General features: G+C 42.8%; 1 protein-coding gene across 1 annotated transcript in view; it reads left to right on the top strand.

Annotated features, from left to right (window-relative positions):
• Window positions 1–15,952, top strand: part of LOC117355020 (zinc finger protein 354A-like) — a 52,401-nt gene extending 36,449 nt beyond the window's left edge. Inside the window, exons 4-5 of the mRNA XM_033932967.1 lie at window positions 2,419–2,931; window positions 15,885–15,952. Coding sequence (XP_033788858.1) covers window positions 2,419–2,931; window positions 15,885–15,952 — 581 coding nt within the window. The remainder of the gene's footprint in view (window positions 1–2,418; window positions 2,932–15,884) is intronic.
• The last annotated feature ends 3,385 nt before the right edge of the window (window positions 15,953–19,337 follow it).

Here is a 19,337-nt window from a genome sequence, read left to right as displayed (position 1 = left end):
CGTCATCCCTCACGCGACTCTATGAAATCAATGTGAAGCCCCTGCTCCGGAGCACGGTTGAGCTCCTCCGCTTGTGGGGTGATTTGCCGGTATCCCTTGCGGGGCGTATATTTTTGTACAATATGATGATTGTCCCTCGGTGGCTTTATCTGTTTCAAACTCTTCCGCTGTGGATGCGGACCGGGGACTTAGCTCTGTTGTATAGTGCTTTGAGGACTTTCTTGTGGCGTGGGCGCCGGCCTCGGCTATCTCTTCGTATTTTGATGTTGCCTGAGTCGCAGGGGGGATTTGGACTGCTAGACATTCGCGCCTATAATCTGGCATGTGGGACTAGATTGATTCGGGACTGGTGTATGGAGAGCTCCTCTTTTTTAATGTTTTCCGTGGACAGGAATTTTTTACACCCTATCTCTGGTTTGTTTTTGTTACATGCTCCAGCTGCCCAGTTGGACTCCGTCTACCGGGGACATGTCGTTTGGTCTTATATGAGACACATTTGGAAATTACTTTGTAAGCATCTGGGCATCAACTCTAACATAACTCCTCTTCTCCCACTGGTGGGTAATTTGCATTTTAAACCGGGCAGTGACAGCAAGGTGTTTCGGATTTGGCATGCACATGGAGTTCGTAGAATAGGGGATGCTCTCTCCGATGGGGGCGATCTCCTTTCCTCTGCCGAATTGGGGTCGCTGTATGGGCTAGATAGGGTGGACGCTTTCGGCTACTTCCAGCTCTGACATTATGTCCACAGCTTCTCTGGGGATCGGTTGAGCGGATCTGTGGCACGGGATCTTGGGAGGTGTTTGGCATTGGGGGAGGACACGGCTCCACGTCTTCGCTATTATGTTGATGCTCTGGGCCCCCCCCCCTACACACCGAACGGGCTGATTGGTTGGCAGAGGCATGGAGTGCTGACTTAGGCTGCATAGTTCCGTCTGCATTGATCTCTCGCTGCTTTGTCCATTTGCGCACCATATCATGTAACATGTTACATAGGGAACAAGAATATAAATTCCTTCACAGAGCTTTTATCTCCCCTCACAGAGCACACTGGGCCGGTATTGCAGCTCATGCGGGGTGCCCCAAATGTCCCGTAAATCCTGCTTCCCTGGGGCATATGTTTTGGGAGTGCCCCTCTGTGCGAGCCTTTTGGCAGCGTGTTTGGACCTACTTGTCCTCTTTGGTTCATGGGCTCCCAAGCTGTAACCCCTGTGTAGCTCTTTTTTTACCAGGAGGCGGAGCTTCATGGTTGCACTGTTGGGCAGCGGCAGTTGATTTCTAAGGCCCTTTTGCTGGCTAAGAAAGCCATTTTGACTTTTTGGCGAGAGCCGCAAGCTCCCTCTTTCTCTCGATGGCAGGGGTCTCTTTATGACTTAGCTCTCTTGGAAAGACGGGCTGCGGGCACTCGGGATGAACGAAGGTGGTCTCGATTTCAGGATGTATGGGAGGAATATTGGCTGTCCCTTCTCCATCACGAGAGGAGTCTACTATTGAACTGTTAGCATCTACTGGGGTCTTCTGTCCTCTCCCTCTTCAGACTCATTCTTACTTGGATTCTCTTATGGGGTTCATTTCTCTTTCTCTTTATTTTTTCCTATTTTTCTTCCCTTTTTGACCTAGTTTTCCTCCCTATTTTTTTTGTCTATTTTTTGTCTATTTTGTCTATTTTTTTTTTGTCTATTTTGTGTATTTCGTATATATATTTCACAGGTCGGGAGTAGGGGTGGGTGGGGGGGTTAGGGGGAGGTTTGGATTCAGTTTTCTACGGTGTATTCTAATGTATGTTATAGTATTGGGGTGCTACGATATGTCCTGGGGGGGGTTTCAAAGGGTTTTACATGGAAAATTGTATTGAGCACCTCTTGTTCCTGAGACATCTGATCTTGGTTGTGTTTATGACCTTTTCTCTGTATGCCCGGTAGGGCGGTGATTTTGGGTTTTTTTTCTGGATTGATGGATGTACCTTTACTCTGTTATGTTATGTGTGTTCTGGTTTGCTCAATAAAGAAATATTATATATATATATAAAAAAAAAGAATATAAGCAATGCCTCCGCTGGGTCAGACCTGAGGTCCATCGCGCCCAGCAGCCCGCTCATGCGGCAGCCCAACAGGTCCAGGACCTGCACAGTAATCTTCTATCTCTATACCCTTCTATCCCCTTTTCCAGCAGGAAATTGTCCAATCCTTTCTTGTACCCCAGTACCGTACTCTGCCCTATTACGTTCTCTGGAAGCGCATTCCAGGTGTCCACCACACGTTGGGTAAAGAAGAACTTCCTAGCATTTGTTTTGAACCTGTCCCCTTTCAGCTTTTTCGAATGCCCTCTTGTTCGTTTATTATTTGAAAGTTTGAAAAATCTTAGAAATCAATGCTGTTTTCTAACTCATGAGAAATATCTTCTGTTTATATCTACCAGATCATCAGAACCGACATGACTGGAAGAGAATTGAGAATCAAGGAGAAGGTCCTGTGGAAATGGAGGAAATCCAAACACAGTCAGAAAACGTCTATGAGAATATTTCCCAGACACCTGAAATTATTAACACAAAGAATTGTAAGCAGGAATCAAGGGAACAGACAGACCCTGCAGAAGACTCAATGGATAGAGACCCTCAGTGTGAGAGAAATGACAGGGAGCTCAGTAACAGCCCTGAGAACCAGAGACCCTCCCAAATTAGTAATAGTGATAAAGTGACTTCTGAATCCCACCATGGCAAGAGGAAAAGAAAAACACACCAGAAACTACTCCAAATGCACAAAAGGGATCATAAAAATAAGAAACCATTTCCAGCTACTGAGCATAATAAAAGCTACACTCAGCTTTCATCTCTAAAAATCCAGCAAGAGACTCCCAAAGAAGTAACACCATTTACATGTACAGAGTGTAATAAAAGCTTCACTCGGCTTTCAACTCTGAAAAATCATGAAAGTGATCCACACAGGACACAAGCCATTTAAATGTACTGAGTGTAATAAAAGCTTCACTCTGCTTTCAGCTCTAAAAAGTCACAAAATGATTCACACAGGACACAAGCCATTTCCATGTACTGAATGTAATAAAAGCTTCATTCGGCTTTCAGATCTAAAAAGACACCAAATGATCCACACAGGACACAAGCCATTTACATGTTCTGAGTGTAATAAAAGCTTCACTCTGCTTTCAAATCTAAAAACTCACAAAATAATCCACACAGGACACAAGCCATTTACATGTTCTGAGTGTAATAAAAGCTTCACTCAGCTTTCAACTCTAAAAAGTCACAAAATAATCCACACAGGACACAAACCATTTACATGTACTGAGTGTAATAAAAGCTTCACTTGGCTTTCAGCTCTAAAAAGACACAAAATGATCCACACAGGACACAAGCCATTTACATGTAGTGAGTGTAATAAAAGCTTCACTCTGCTTTCAGCTCTAAAAAGACACAAAATGATCCACACAGGACACATGCCATTTACATGTACTGAGTGTAATAAAAGCTTCACTCTGCTTTCGAATCTAAAAAGACACAAAATGATCCACACAGGACACAAGCCATTTACATGTACTGAGTGTAATAAAAGCTTCACTCAGCTTTCAACTCTAAAAAGTCACAAAATAATGCACACAGGACACAAGCCATTTACATGTACTGAGTGTAATAAAAGCTTCACTCTGCTTTCGTATCTAAAAAGTCACAAAATAATCCACACAGGACACAAGCCATTTACATGTACTGAGTGTAATAAAAGCTTCACTCGGCTTTCAACTCTGAAAAATCATGAAATGATCCACACAGGACACAAGCCATTTACATGTACTGAGTGTAATAAAAGCTTTACTTGGATTTCAAATCTAAAAAGTCACAAAATAATCCACACAGGACACAAGCCATTTACATGTACTGAGTGTAATAAAAGCTTCACTCGGCTTTCATCTCTAAAAAGTCATAAAATGATCCACACAGGACACAAGCCATTTACATGTACTGAGTGTAATAAAAGCTTCACTCGGCTTTCAGCTCTAAAAAGTCACGAAATGATCCACACAGGACAAAAGCCATTTACATGTAGCTGAGTGTAATAAAAGCTTCTCTTGGCACTTTCAGATCTAAAAAGTCACAAAATGATCCACACAGGACACAAGCCATTTACATGTACTGAGTGTAATAAAAGCTTCACTCAGCTTTCAGATCTAAAAAAGACACAAAATGATCACACAGGACACAAGCCATTTACAGTGTACTGAGTGTAATAAAAGCTTCACTCAGCTTTCACATCTAAAAAGACACAAAATGATCCACAGCCATTTAAATGTACTGAGTGTAATAAAAGCTTCACTCAGCTTTCAGATCTAAAAAGACACAAAATGATCCACACAGGACACAAGCCATTTACATGTACTGAGTGTAATAAAAGCTTCACTCGGCTTTCGAATCTAAAAAGTCACGAAATGATTCACACAGGACACAAACCATTTACATGTACTGAGTGTAATAAAAGCTTCACTTGGCTTTCAACTCTAAAAAGTCACAAATTGATCCACACAGGACACAAGCCATTCACATGTACTGTGTGTAATAAAAGCTTTACTCTGCTTTCAAATGTAAAAAGACACAAAATGATCCACACGGGATACAAACCATTTACATTACATTAATGACTTCTATTCCGCCTGTACCTTGCAGTTCTAAGCGGATTACATCCAAAAGATAACTGGACATTTCCAGGAAGAGGAATACAAATAAAGGCGTTAGGTCTAATACAATTTTGAAGAGAAGCTACTAAGAGGGAGAGAGAGAGGGGAAAGGAATGGGGGGTTAGGACATCTGGATGAATTTTTTGAATAGTAGGGTTTTGATTTCTTTTTGGAAAGCTTTGAGGTCAGTTGATGCTGTCAGTAGGTTGGTGATTTAGGGGTCCAATTTTGCTGCATGTGTTGCTAGTAGGTTGTCATACATCTTTTTGCGCTTAGTTCCTTTTAAAAGGGAGGTAGGAGAAAGGGGACTGGGTTCTCCTCTGTCTGGATGAGAGGTTCCTGTTTAGGTGGGTGGGTTCCGTTCCATTTAATGTTTTGAATAATAGGCAGTATAGTTTGAATTGGATGCGGGCTTGTATTGGAAGCCAGTGTGAATCTAGGAAGGCGTTGGTGATGTGGTCAAATTTTCCAAGGGAATAGATCAATCTGAGGGCAGTGTTCTGCACAGTCTGTAGTTGTTTTATTAAGTAGGTGGGACAAGGAAGGTAGAGGATATTGCAATAGTCCATTAGACTTAGGACTAGGGATTGGACTATGAGTCTGTATTGTTCTTTGTCGAAGAATTTTCTGATTTTGCAAAGGTTGCGCATGGTAAAGAATGCTTTTTGTGTGATTTTGTTGATTTGCACCTGAAGAGTGCAGCATCTGTCTACTGTTACTCCAAGGAGTTTGAGATCGGGCTGTATGGCATATTTGGTGGTTTTTATTTCCAGTTCGGTTATAGAAGGGGTTTTGTCCTTTTCAAGCAGTAGAAATTTTGTTTTGTCTGGGTTGTCATAAGAAGAACATAAGAAGTTGCCCCCGCTGAGTCAGACCAGAGGTCCATCTTGCTCAGCGGTCCGCTCCCGCGGCGGCCCATCAGGCCTAGTACCTGAACAGTGATCCCTGATTAATTTTATAACTTACCTCTAATCCCATCCCTATAATCTACCTTTACTCTTATCTGTACCCCTCAATCCCTTTGTCTTCCAAGTACCTATCCAAAGCTTCTTTGAACCCCTGTAGCGTGCTCCTGTTTATCACATCCTCCGGTAGCGCGTTCCATGTATCCACCACCCTCTGTGTGAAAAAGAACTTCCTAGCGTTTGTTCTAAACTTCTCCCCTTTCAATTTCTCTGAGTGTCCCCTTGTACTTGTTGATCCCCTTAATTTGAAAAATCTGTCCCTGTCTATTTTTTCTATGCCCTTCATGATCTTGAAGGTTTCTATCATGTCTCCTCTAAGTCTCCGCTTTTCCAGGGAGAAAAGCCCTAGCCTTTTCAGTCTGTCAGTATATGAGAGGTCCTCCATACCCTTTATTAGCTTAGTTGCTCTTCTTTGAACTCTCTCAAGTACCTCCATGTCCTTCTTGAGGTACGGCGACCAGAATTGAACACAGTACTGCAGGTGCGGGCGCACCATAGCACGATACAGTGGCAGGATGACTTCCTTCTATCTGGTCGTGATACCCTTTTTAATGATACCCAACATTTTGTTTGCTTTCCTTGAGGCTGTTGCACACTGCGCCGACGCCTTCAATGTTGTGTCTACCATCACTCCCAGGTCTCTTTCAAGGTCGCTCACCCCTAGCGCTGATCCCCCCCATTTTGTAAGTGAACATCGGGTTTTTTTTCCCTATATGTACGACTTTGCACTTCCCTATGTTGAAACTCATTTGACATTTTTTGGCCCATTCTTCCAGTGTTGTCAGATCTTTTTGGAGATCTTCGCAGTCCTCCATGTTATTTACCTTGCGATATAGTTTGGTGTCATCCGCAAATTGAATAACCTCACATTTTGTTCCTGCCTCCAGGTCGTTAATGAATATGTTGAAAAGTAGCGGTCCCAGCACCGACCCCTGTGGAACTCCGCTCGTGACCCATTGCCAGTCTGAGTAATGGCCCTTTACTCCAACCCTCTGTTTCCTGTCCGCCAACCAGTTTTTGATCCATCGGTGGACCTCCCCTTGCACCCCGTGGTTCCATAGCTTCCTTAGTAGTCTTTCATGTGGCACTTTGTCGAAGGCTTTTTGGAAGTCAAGGTAAATGATATCTATGGATTCATCCATTTTTCCACTGCTTCTAGAGTTTTTTCCAGGTTATCTGTTGTGGTGGGGTCTTGTGAGTCAAAGGGGAAGAGTATGGTTATATCTGCATAGCTGAATGAGGTTATTTTGAGTTTGTCTAACAGGGTACCGAGGGAGAAAATTAAAAGATTGAAGAGCATGGGTGACAGTGGAGAACCTTGAGATACTCCGCAGGGATTGGTCCAGGGTTCCGATATAAGATCCTTTGTTTTACTCTGTATGTTTTTGTTTTGAGGAATCCTTGGAATCAGTTGTATACTCCGCCTGAGATCCCTATTGCTTCTAATATCTGACGAAGTATAGTGTGGTCAACCAGGTCAAATGCGGCAGAGAGGACGAGTTGAATTATCAGCATCCTTCTTCCTTTGCTAAGGTTCTGTCGGGCTATATCTAGAAGGGAAACTAGCAATGTCTCAATACTATGGTTGGATCTGAACCCTGATTGAGTTGGGTGGAGTAGGTTGTGGTCTTCAAGGTAGTTGGAGAGGTATTGTGCAACCAGACCTTCTATTAGTTTAACATATAATGGAATTGAGGCGATGGGCCGGTAGTTGGAAGGGGTGTCTATTGGTCCTTTGTGATCTTTCAGTATTGGGGTGATTATGATTTCTCCTAAGTCTTGTGGGAATTGGCCTTCCGTGAGAGTTGTTTGGATCCATTGCAAGAGGCAAGCTCTAAATTTGGGGGAGGCATTTGTTAGTAAATATGAGGGGCAATTGTTCAGGTCGCATGACGCTTGACTATATTTTCTGTAGAGTCGGTTCATGTCCGACCATTGTACCTTTGTAAAGTTGGACCAGTGCCTGTCAGCCTCAGTGGCTTCATCTGTTGTAGGGTTTATTATGATCTCGTCTAGGAGGGTCGGTGAGTTGTTGAAGGAGGCTCTGATAGTGGCGATCTTGCACTTGAAGTGGTCCGCTAGTTGGGTGGCTGTTGGAGGGTAGATTCCTTGAGTGGCTATGAATGGCTGAGTGTCGGTGAGGTTCTTCACAAGTTGGAAGAGTTTCTTTATGTCTATGGATTCTGTGCCGATTAGTTTGGAGTAATAAGCTCTTCGTTTTTCCTTAAGTTTGACCTTGTATTGTTTCATTAGGTTTCTCCAAGCTACTTTGGTTAGTTCTTGGTTCTTTTTTTGCCATTCTCTTTTGAGTTGTCTGCAGTGTCTTTTTAGTTGAAGAAGTTCGGTGTCAACCATTTGTCTGAGGATCTGCAGAGTTTGTGTTTTGTCTTTTCTGGGGCTAGTCCGTTCAGGGTTGTTTCGCTCAGGGAGCGCCACTGGCGAATGAATACATTGTGGTCTATGGAGGCGATTGAGGGGTCTACTGTGGTCCAGAATGTGGAGGGGTCGATTTTTGGTCGGGTTTTGAAGGAGGTTTTGTGGGTTTCGTGTTTGCTTGTGCTTTGTGTCCAGTTGATGTTGAAGGTGAATTTGAAGTGGTCTGACCAGTGGGAGGAGTGCCAGGCCCCATTGGAATGTCAGGTGTGTGGGGGTGTTGGGACATGTAAGCTGCAATATCGAGTTAGTGGCCTTTTTCGTGTGTGGGTTGAGGATACAGAATTTGGTAGGAGAATGCATTGAGGTATGAGATTATGCCTTCAGCTTGTTTGGAGGAGTTGTCTTCTAGGTGGAGGTTTATTTCGCCGAGGAACAGATTGTGTGTTGAGGTTAGTGAATTCCAGAAGATGAGATGTACTGAGTGTAATAAAAGCTTCACTCGGCTTTCAAATCTGAAAAGTCATGAAATGATCCACACAGGACACAAGCCATTTACATGTACTGAGTGTAATAATAGCTTTACTCTGCTTTCAAGTGTAAAAAGTCACAAAATGATCCACTCAGGTTGCAAACCATATAAATGTACGAAGTGTAGGACTGATCCAAGATGGCGGAAGGGAAGGTCAGCTGAACAGTTCGGAGCAGCCATTCGTGTGATTTTTTTTCAGATTTCCCTTTGTCTGAGAGAGGAAAATTACCTTTTAGGATGCCGAAGAGGAGAGGCTGTAGTACCGCTGGAGCATCGCGGCGACCTGGCCCAGCCCAAATCGGCAACATCGACGAGCTCCTACGCCAAATGCAGGGAATGTCAGCGGCGTCGGCAACCCCATTGGAGACGCCTGTAGCAAGGCAATGGCGATCTCCCCGGGACTTGAGATCTCATTGAGCCCTGACGTAAGAGCGCCCCCCCCTCTCCCGCGGACTACCAGCTCTCCGCGGGAGGAGGAGCAATCTTAAGGCGGTGTGCTCCCTTCCCTGGAGGCTTTGGACATCGAACCAGGGAGTTTGCACTTGGATTCTCTACAGTTGCAGGAGGGTCCTTTGGAACCTGAGGTGTTTGTTCAGAGGGGGACTTGTGTACGGGAGAACCGCCAACAAGATGAGAAGCTGACTGGTGAGGACCAGAAGACACTCGCTGAAAATCAGGGGAGGGAAATTTCAAGGCGATGCTAGAAAGTACTTCTTCACCGAAAGGGTGGTCGATCATTGGAACGAGTTGCCTCAGCAGGTGATTGAGGCCAACAGCGTGTCAGATTTTAAGGGAAAATTGGATATTCACGTGGGTTCTATAGGGGAGTAAAAGTCGGGGAGTGGGTCATTGGTATGGGCAGACTCGATGGGCTATGGCCCTTTTCTGCCGTCAATTTCTATGTTTCTATGATGTTAAAATTCAACTTGAAAAATCTTTCCTAATATTAAAGAAACCTCAAGAGATAACTCTGGACGCTATTTGGGATCTTGTGGCTGACCTGGCCAAGTCAATTAAACCCCAATTGGTACAATTGGAACAAAAAGTTAATATTCAAGAAGATGATATTAAAAATCTTAAAACTGAATTACAATAACTTAAAAAGTCTAATGTTACCTCTAAACAGATTACAGAAACATTGGTGAGAGATAATATAAATCTGAGAAGGAAAGTGGAGACTTTAGAAAATTTATCTCGTATTAACTTTCCCAGAGTTGCAACAACAACTCCTAGAGACATGTTAAAACGTTATTTGACCAGAGATCTTAGAGATTTCAGAAGAATTGTTGCCACCATTTACCCAAGTTTATTATCTGCCTATACAGAGAGAAAAAAAAAACAGCAAGTGGAAAAATTTCAAGATGAGCAACAGCCAACTAATATTACAATGTTTCTGGAACGCTCAGATAAGGAAATGGCAGAACCTGCAATACTTCTCCTTACAGTAGCATTAGCACCAGACAAAAACTGGTTGCTTAGACTTTTCTTTAAAAATAAATTAAAAGAATTTCTTGAATACAAGATACAAATGTTTCCAGATCTGGTACGAGACACACAAAAACGTCGATGTGAATTTTTGACTTTAAAACCGGGTAACCTTGAAGGTTGAAAAGATAGATCAGGTAGTAGGTAATTTACAAGCTAGTGCTGTTTCAAATATAAAGGATAGTATGATGATACATGCTAAATTAGAAAAAATGGAAAATGCTATCAGAGTTAAGAATCTTTGTTTGTTAAATTTTCCAATCACACATTACCTTTCTCCGATGGAGCTCTTGAGAATGTATTTGAGGGAGATATTACATTATACTAAAGTGGAGACCTTTGAGGTTGATAAGCTATATTACATCTCAAGAGACTCCAAGGAAAAGGTAGATGAAGGTGGAATGGATAGAATAGTGCCACCTGATAGTTTGAATGTATCACAGTTTTTGGAGTCATCTAAAGACATAATTGATAAACGAGCAACTCTTCTCGTGACCTTTAAGACAGAGCTTGAAAAACAAGACATTTTGAAATTATATTTCCTGAAAAAACAAGAGATGTTTTGTGGTCAACGAGTGATAATTTTTCCAGATGTCTCTAGACAAACTCAGTTCAAGAGGAAACAGTTCCTTCAGCTAAAACCCAAGGTTTTGGCAGTCGGAGCTACTTTCTTTTTGAAATTTCCATGTAAATGCCTGATTTCATATGGAAGTGATAAATATGTGTTTTTTTGACCCAGTCCAGGTGGAAGATTTTATTAAAGAGAAACCCTTGCTGAAAGTTTAATTTCTAATATTGAGTTTATTTTTGGAGGATGATGTATAATATATATAAAAGCCATTTGCCTGCTCTTAGAAAGTAGATAGAAAGATTTGATTTTATGTTAAAATACTGGCGATCAGCAATAATGTGGACTAGGATATGGTTGATTAAGTTTCCTTATATATTATGTTGTTCCTTGGAGGGAATTTACATTTGTATTTTTTGTGTTCATTCATGCATGTTTGTTACTAAGATATTGTAATGAATAATCCAATAAATAAAGAAATAAAAAAAATAAATTAATTAATTAAAAGAATTTCTTGGATACAAGATACAAATGTTTCCAGATCTGGCACGAGACACACAAAAACGTCGATGTGAATTTTTGACTTTAAAACCGGGTAACCTTTATTCTTCGTCACCCATGTAAATATGTGATACAGTATCAAATGCAAAAATATGTTTTCTATGACATCTTTCTTGACGGCCGCTCACCTGAGAGCAGAGCTAGAATGATTGCTCATTGTTTAAATTTGGACACTTTCCTTCAGTTGACCATGTTCCACGTTTTCTTTTTTACATTGTCATTTATGTCTTTTTTTAATAACTCGTTGAATCTAAATCTTGGATCCCATCATTATTGAGGACTTGAGTTGAAGCTAAGTTTTAATTTGATTTGTTATTATGTTTGTTTATGTTATTACAAAGTACATTTGCTTATTTACTTAATTCAACTTTCCTGTACAAGTGGATACTTGATAATATTTAATATGAAAATCTGATAAATAAATAATTTTTAAAAAATGTACCGAGTTTAATAAAAGCTACACTTGTTTTTCATCTCTAAAAATTCACAAAATGAACAATAGAAGAGACTAATCATATACCTTTATTGCAATGTTAATCTTTTCAAGCCAAGTACCCCCGAAGCCTAACAAATACCAGTAGAGTACTCCAACCAAACTCCGCCCCAAATCCTGCCCCAAACCCGCACAATCTCTGCCTCTGGCTCTACTCCCATAATAGTAATACTAATTGTAATGCAATTTCCCCCATCCATTTTTCATATACACACAATATAGTATTAATACATAATGGTAACCACAAAATAAAAAAAAAACACAAAGCACACTCTATGCAGAGGAATTATCATTTAAATTCAGGTTTTCTTCAAAGAGGTCAATGTAGATGGCTTTAAAATATGCAATGTCACCTCAGTAATCACTGTAGACTAATAGCCTCCAAAGCAGCTAAACTGGACAGACAAATCACCATTCTGTTGTCATCGACCACAGGTTACAAAACCTTCAAGAAAGATACTATAACCCTACTCTTCCAAAAATACATAAAACCTATCTAATACGACCAGTTCCTACCTAAACCCCACCTATCCACTCTACACCTACCTAGCCACTCTACACACTTAATATACTCTAATATGCTTCTAACTACCCAACTCATGCTAAAACGTCTCTATTTACCCAAGACTTACCACCTTAAGATCTCGACAACTCTTAGATAATTCTTATGTAACTCTTAGGAAATCTCTTATGCTATTCCTGTAAACGTTTATGTAATCCGCCTTGAACCGCAAGGTATTGGTGGAATAGAAATCACTAATGTAATGTAATATAGTGCAAAGTATAGACAGCAGATATAAATTCTCAAAACTGTCACATTTCAATCACTAACTTGAAAATAAAATCATTTTCCCAAGATTAGCACAAGATTAGCGTGAGCTATGGTGCTCTCTAGCTGAAAAATTACCGCCTGCTTAAAAGGAGGTGGTAGCGGCTAGCGCGGGTGGCATTTAACCATGAGCTATTCCTTGCATTAAGGCCCTAACGCACCTTTGTAAAAGGAGCCCTTAGTCTCTGGTTGCACTTCCTTCTGACTGTGCATCCATTTCTTTCTTTTGGCCCAACAATTGTCCCTTTCTATTCCCTCCCTCACTCCTTCCTATGCCACAAGATAGTGCCCCCTTCCTTCCTCCCTCCCTCCTTCCTTCCTGTGTCCCGTTAGGCCCCCTTCCTCCCTCCCTCCTTCTGTCCTGTGTCCCGTTAGTGCCCCCTCCCTCCCCATGCCTGCCCCCAAGCCGACCCGCCGCTGATTCCGCCTCTTGCCACTCCTGCCACGTGTCACCACCTCCTGCCGCTCGCTGGCTCTATTTAATTCCCCATGCTGCTGCCACAACTCAAAAAGGGCCAGCGCATGCAGCGATTGCACCCACTGGCCCATAATCCTTCCCCCTATGTCAGTTCTGACGTCGGGGGTGCCACAGTTGGTCGAGAATGCTATTAAGCTATTGGTGTGTTGGTATATTATGCCAGCTTTGCTTAGTAAGATGTATACAACAGATAAGTGTTGGAAAGGATGCGACCAGCAGGGCACATTTTGACATATGTGGTGGAGTGTCCCAGACTTCTGGTTATTGGACCCAGGTATTTTTGTATGTGGGACAACTTTTACAATATCGGGTGGCAATGAGAGCAGAAACTGCCTTATTGGAGGTGAGACCCGGAGGGGTGGATGATAAGACAAGCTGGCTCGCCTGGCATTCACGGTAGCCAGGTTGGTGGTACATGAAGCATGTGTTGAGAAACCCTGCTGTACTGAATGTAATAAAAGCTTCAATCAGCTTTCAATCTAAACATTCACCAGTACATTCACATCATGGAATAAGACACTGGCTGTTAATCGACAGGTACTTCATATTCATAACACCTAATCTCCTCTTCCACATACACCGACCAGGTTACCCACTCCCTGACACCAAATCCTCAACCGACCAAAAAAATAAATAAAAAATAAAAAAAAAAAAAACCTAATTCTTCCTACCGATTCATATTACCTACCAACGCATGGAAAAAGATTTGATATGTAATGTAATATAACTGTTCTCATCCAATGTTACCAAGTCTATACTCATTCTGTAACTATGTCTTACCCTAAATGTTACGTACCCTCCTGGAAATGTCCAGCTTCTTCTTATGTAATCCGCTTTGAACCGCAAGGTACAAGCGGAATAGAAATCACTAATGTAATGTAATGTACTTCCTGCACTCTCAAATAATTTAGGGGGCAGTAGCCAGTCTAAAACACCAATCTTGATTCTTTGCCCCACAGAGCTCGGAGCTTAGTGCTTAATTCGTTTTCAGACTTGCAGGTCTATACCCATATGTTCTGGGGGATGGGAGCCTCTTCCCGCACGTCGCAGGTTCGGGGCAGTTGCTGTGGAAAAGGTGGCAACCATGTCTCTCTTTTTTTCTTTCTTCATTTTGCTGTTGTTCAATGTATTTATCAATGACCTGGAAACGGGGACGAAGTGTGAAGTTATCAAATTTGCGGATGACACTAAACTCAGTAGAAGGGTTAGAAATGCGGAAGAGTGTGAGGACCTACAAAGGGACCTAAGCAAACTGGAGGAGTGGGCGAATAAATGGCAGATGGACTTCAATGTGGGGAAATGCAAGGTCATGCATTTAGGGAGAAAAAACCCAATGTTCAGCTACCAAATGAGGGGATTAGTGTTAGAGAGAAGTAGCCTTGAAAGAGATTTGGGTGTACTGGTGGACACAACAACGAAGTCAACAGCACAATGCGCAGCAGCCGCGAAGAAGGCAAACAGAATGTTGGGTATTATTAAGAAGGGTATCACGACCAGAACGAGAAAAGTCATACTGCCGTTGTATCGGGCAATGGTGCGCCCGCATCTGTGTTCAGTATTGGTCACCGTACCTTAAGAAGGATATGGCAATACTTGAGAGGGTCCAGAGGAGAGCGACACGAATGATTAAGGGCATGGAAAACCTTTCATACACTGAAAGATTGGAGAGACTGGGGCTCTTCTCCCTGGAAAAGCGGAGACTCAGAGGAGACATGATAGAGACCTACAAGATCATGAAGGGCATAGAGAGAGTAGAGAGGGACAGATTCTTCAAACTTTCAAAACATAAAAGAACAAGAGGGCATTCAGAAAAGTTGGAAGGAGACAGATTCAGAACGAATGCTAGGAAGTTTTTCTTTACCCAGCGTGTGGTGGACACCTGGAATGCGCTTCCAGAAGACGTAATAGGACAGAGTATGGTACTGGAGTTCAAGAAAGGATTGGACAATTTCCTGCTGGAAAAAGGGATAGAGGGGTATAGATAGAGGGCTACTGCACAGGTCCTGGACCTGTTGGGCCGCTGCGTGAGCGGACTGCTGGGCACGATGGACCTCAGGTCTGACCCAGTAGAGGCACTGCTTATGTTCTTATGCTTACGTTGGAAGTTTCTGTGACGCTTCTTTTCCTTTCCTCTAGGGATGGGGTCTTTAAGGAACCAGGGCCTTGGCTAATTCTACCTTGTTGTAGCCTTGCTGTATTGCAGTCATGGGGGAGAGAGAGGGGATTGGTGGGTATTTTCTTTCTGTTTTTTGGGGGGGATGGGATCAATTGTGGCACTTGTATTATGAAAAATTTGATGATGGCACTTTTGTCCTTTTGAAGTTTCTGTTATTGTCCTTGTTTCTTCTGTGTATTTCTTACCTGCTTTTACAGTTGTTCTTTCCTCTATCATCAATAAAAAATTTGTTTCACCTTAAGACTGGCTCCTGCCCATTCTACCTTATATTCTAAACTTGCCGCTGGAAGTCACAGCAGCCATCTTGTGATACTGCCTCTGAAAGTCAAAGCCAGCCATTTTGACTTAAGACATGGGCTGGGCAGGAGCAACTGCGGATTGATCTTATTCCAGTGTGCCACTAGACCACCAGAGCAGTAAGGTAAGCCTAGGAGTTTTATAGCTAGCAGTGTATGGGTGTGCTCAGAGAGGAGAGCAGCACAGGCCTTGGGGGAGAGGAGGACATTCACAAGCCAGAAGGCTGAATGTGCATTTCAGCTTGGGTTTGATGATGAAGCCAATCCCACAATAAGGTCTCAGCCTGAACAACCTTTATGTGTGCATATGAAGCCAGAGCAAAATCACCATGGATTCTCCTACAAAGCACTACGGGCCTGTCACTGCTGCTAAGGGTCTTGCTGCCACTGTATGAAAAATTAATATGGACATTGTTCTTTGTTTTATACTGTTTACATGCTGCAGTCTTGGTACCAGGGACTTTCTCAGCATCAGAGTTAGCTATGAAGACCTTGAAAGTGACACAGTGTTGAAATTACGGTCAGTCAATCGTGGTAGCATTCGTCATCTGCCTTCTCTGTCTTTCATCACTGAGAACATGATTCATCTAACCATCAGAGCATACAATCTAAACAATCAAGACAGATAATCAGGATGCCAGGGTAGGGGGTTACAGTTAGAGGGATGGTATTTAATTTTCAAAAGGGCGACTATGATAAAATGAGGAAAATGGTAAAAAGAAGCTGAAAGAACCAAAAAAATATTCTTTATAAAGAATGGAAAAAAGATCCACATGAAGAAAATAGAAAGAGACATAAGCACTGGCAAGTTAGATGCAATGCATTGATAAAGAAAGCTAAGAAAGAATATGAAGAGAAACTTGCAAAAAGGGAAAAAATTCACTCAGAGAATAGTTAAGCTCTAGAATGAATTGCCAGAGGTTGCGGTAAGAGCGGATATAGTTTCTGGTTTTAAGAAGGGTTTGCACAATTTCTTGGAGGTAAAGTCCATAGTCTGTTATTGCTTGCCCTGGATTGGTAGCATGGAATATTGCTACTTGGGTGTTGGTCAGGTACTAGTGACCTGGATTAACCACCATGAGAATGGGCTACTGGGCTTGATGGAGCATTGGTCTGTCCCTGTAAGGCTATTTTTATGATCCTAAACTGCTGGGTAGGGTGGTGAGAAAAGGGAAATAAGGTTATGAGTTCAAAGCTACTATACTATACAGGTCTTATATTTCTTTCAACCAGCCAACTTCTACCACAGCTGGAAAACTGCATAAGAGGCTAGAAACAGTTGAAAAATAGATGAAATTCCACAAACTAAAGCTGAACACATACAAAACAAATTCCTACTGCTCAAAAAGGACAAAACTCCAACCATAACAGATACAGAAATAAAATCCACCATGGAACCCGCCTTAATACTTTTTGGAGTAATGATAGAAACATAGAAAGATGACGGCAGAAAAGGGCTACAGCCCATTAAGTCTGAGTGCTGATGACTTAGTTCCTTAGCTCGACCCTCGTAGGGATCCCACGTGGATGTCCCATTTATTCTTAAAGTCGAGCACGCTGGTGGCCTTGATCACCTGCACCGGAAGTTTGTTCCAGTGATCCACCACTCTTTCTGTGAAGAAGTACTTCCTGGTGTCACCATTAAATTTCCCTCCTCTGAGTTTGAGCGGGTGCCCCCTTGTGATCGAGGGTCCTTTGGGAAAGAAGATGTCGTCTTCCACCTCGACACGTCCTGTGACATATTTAAATGTCTCAATCATGTCACCCCTTTCCCTGCGCTCCTCTAGAGTATAGAGCTGCAATTTGCCCAGTCTTTCTTCGTATGAGAGACCCTTGAGTCCGGAGACCATTCTAGTGGCCATCCGCTGGACCGACTCGGCGCGAAGCACATCTTTACGGTAATGTGGCCTCCAGAATTGCACACAGTATTCCAGATGAGGTCTCACCATGGTTCTGTAAAGTGGCATTATGACTTCAGGCTTGCGGTTGACGAAGCTTCTCTTGATACATCCCATCATTTGCTTTGCCTTGGATGAGGCCTTCTCTACTTGTTTGGCAGCCTTCATGTTTGCACTGATGATTACTCCCAAGTCCCGTTCTTCTGAAGTCCTAGCTAGTACTTCTCCATTCAAGGTGTATGTTCTGCATGGATTTCTGCTGCCGAGATGCATGACCTTACACTTCTTAGCGTTGAAGCCCAGCTGCCATGTTGAGGACCAGTTTTCCAACATGATCAGATCCTGCGTCATACTACCCTTGAGACTGCTTTCACTTACTATATTACACAGTTTGGCGGCGGCGGCGAACAGTGCTACTTTACCCTGAAGCCCCCGGGTCAAGTCCTTTATGAATATGTTAAAAAGAGATGGTCCCAGGACTGATCCTTGCGGCACTCCGCTAGTCACCTCCGATGTCTCAGAGAGGGTGCCGTTGACCACCACCCTCTGAAGTCTTCCAGTCAGCCAATCATTGACCCATGCAGTTAGTTTCTCACCTAACCCCATCGATTTCATCTTGTTTAATAGTCTACGGTGCGGGACACTGTCAAAAGCTTTACTGAAATCCAAGTACACTACATCCAGAGACTCCCGAGTCTAACTTTCCTGTCACCCAGTCAAAGAAGCTGATAAGATTGGATTGGCATGACCTGCCCCTAGTGAATCCATGTTGACAAGGATCCCTCAGATTTCCCTCATCCAATATCGTGTCCAATTTACCTTTAAGTAAAGTTTCCATGAGTTTACACACTATTGATGTGAGACTCACTGGCCTGTAATTCGCAGCCTCTGCTCTGCAACCCTTTTTGTGCAGAGGAACAACGTTGGCTGTTTTCCAGTCCAGGGGGACTCTCCCCGTACTTAGGGAGAGATTGAAGAGCATGGCTAACGGTTTTGCCAGAATATCGCATAGCTCTCTGAGCACTCTTGGGTGCAAATTGTCCGGTCCCATGGCTTTGTTCACCTTGAGTCTTGACAGTTCTCTGTAAACATCAGCTGGTGTGAACTCAAAATTCTGAAATGGGTCTTCCATGCTTTGCTTTGCTTCCAGACGTGGCCCGTGCCCTGGTGCCTCGCATGTAAAGACTGAACAGAAGTAATCATTTAGTAGTTTGGCCTTATCGGAATCTGTTTCCACATAGTTCCCTTCTGGCGTTCTAAGGCGTACTATCCCGTTTGCGTTCTTTTTCCTGTCGCTAATGTATCTGAAGAAGGATTTGTCCCCTTTCTTAATGTTCTTCGCTAGAGTTTCTTCCATTTGAAGTTTGGCCTCCCTGACTGCTGTTTTGACCGCTGCAGACTTTGTCCTGTATTCAATGTTTGCTTCTTTTTCCCCCGTGCGTTTGCATGAGAGAAATGCTCTTTTCTTCTCTTTGACGAGGTACGAGACCTCATCAGTGAACCATTGGGGTTTCTTTTTTCTTTGCTGTTTGGTTACCGATTTAATGTAGCGTTTAGTTGCCTCATGAAGGGTCGATTTCAAGGTTGACCACATAGCTTCCACATTATCAGTTACTTCTTGAACCTGGAGCGTCTGATGAACAAAATCTCCCATGCGTACGAAGTCGGTGCCCCGGAAATTGAGTACCCTTGTTTTTGTTTGTGACCTAGGGAAGCCTTTCTTAAGGTTAAACCATACCATGTTATGGTCACTGGTGGCTAGCGTTTCTCCCACCGAGACCCCCGAGACGCTTTCCCCGTTCGTAAGTCCCAGGTCCAGGATGGCCTGGGCCCTAGTGGGTTCTAGTACCATTTGTTTGAGCCGTACTCCCTTCATGGACTTTAATATCCTCCTGCTATCACAAGTTGTCGCTGAGAGTGTGTTCCAGTCTACATCAGGCATGTTGAAGTCTCCTAACAGAACAACGTCCCCCCGTAAGGTGATATTCTCAATGTCTTCA

The sequence above is a fragment of the Geotrypetes seraphini genome, chromosome 2 (assembly GCF_902459505.1).
Source record: "Geotrypetes seraphini chromosome 2, aGeoSer1.1, whole genome shotgun sequence".
NCBI classification, from domain to species: domain Eukaryota; kingdom Metazoa; phylum Chordata; class Amphibia; order Gymnophiona; family Dermophiidae; genus Geotrypetes; species Geotrypetes seraphini.
The sequence above is the reverse complement of the archived record's forward strand: the minus strand, read 5'-3'. Positions and strand labels throughout refer to the sequence as shown.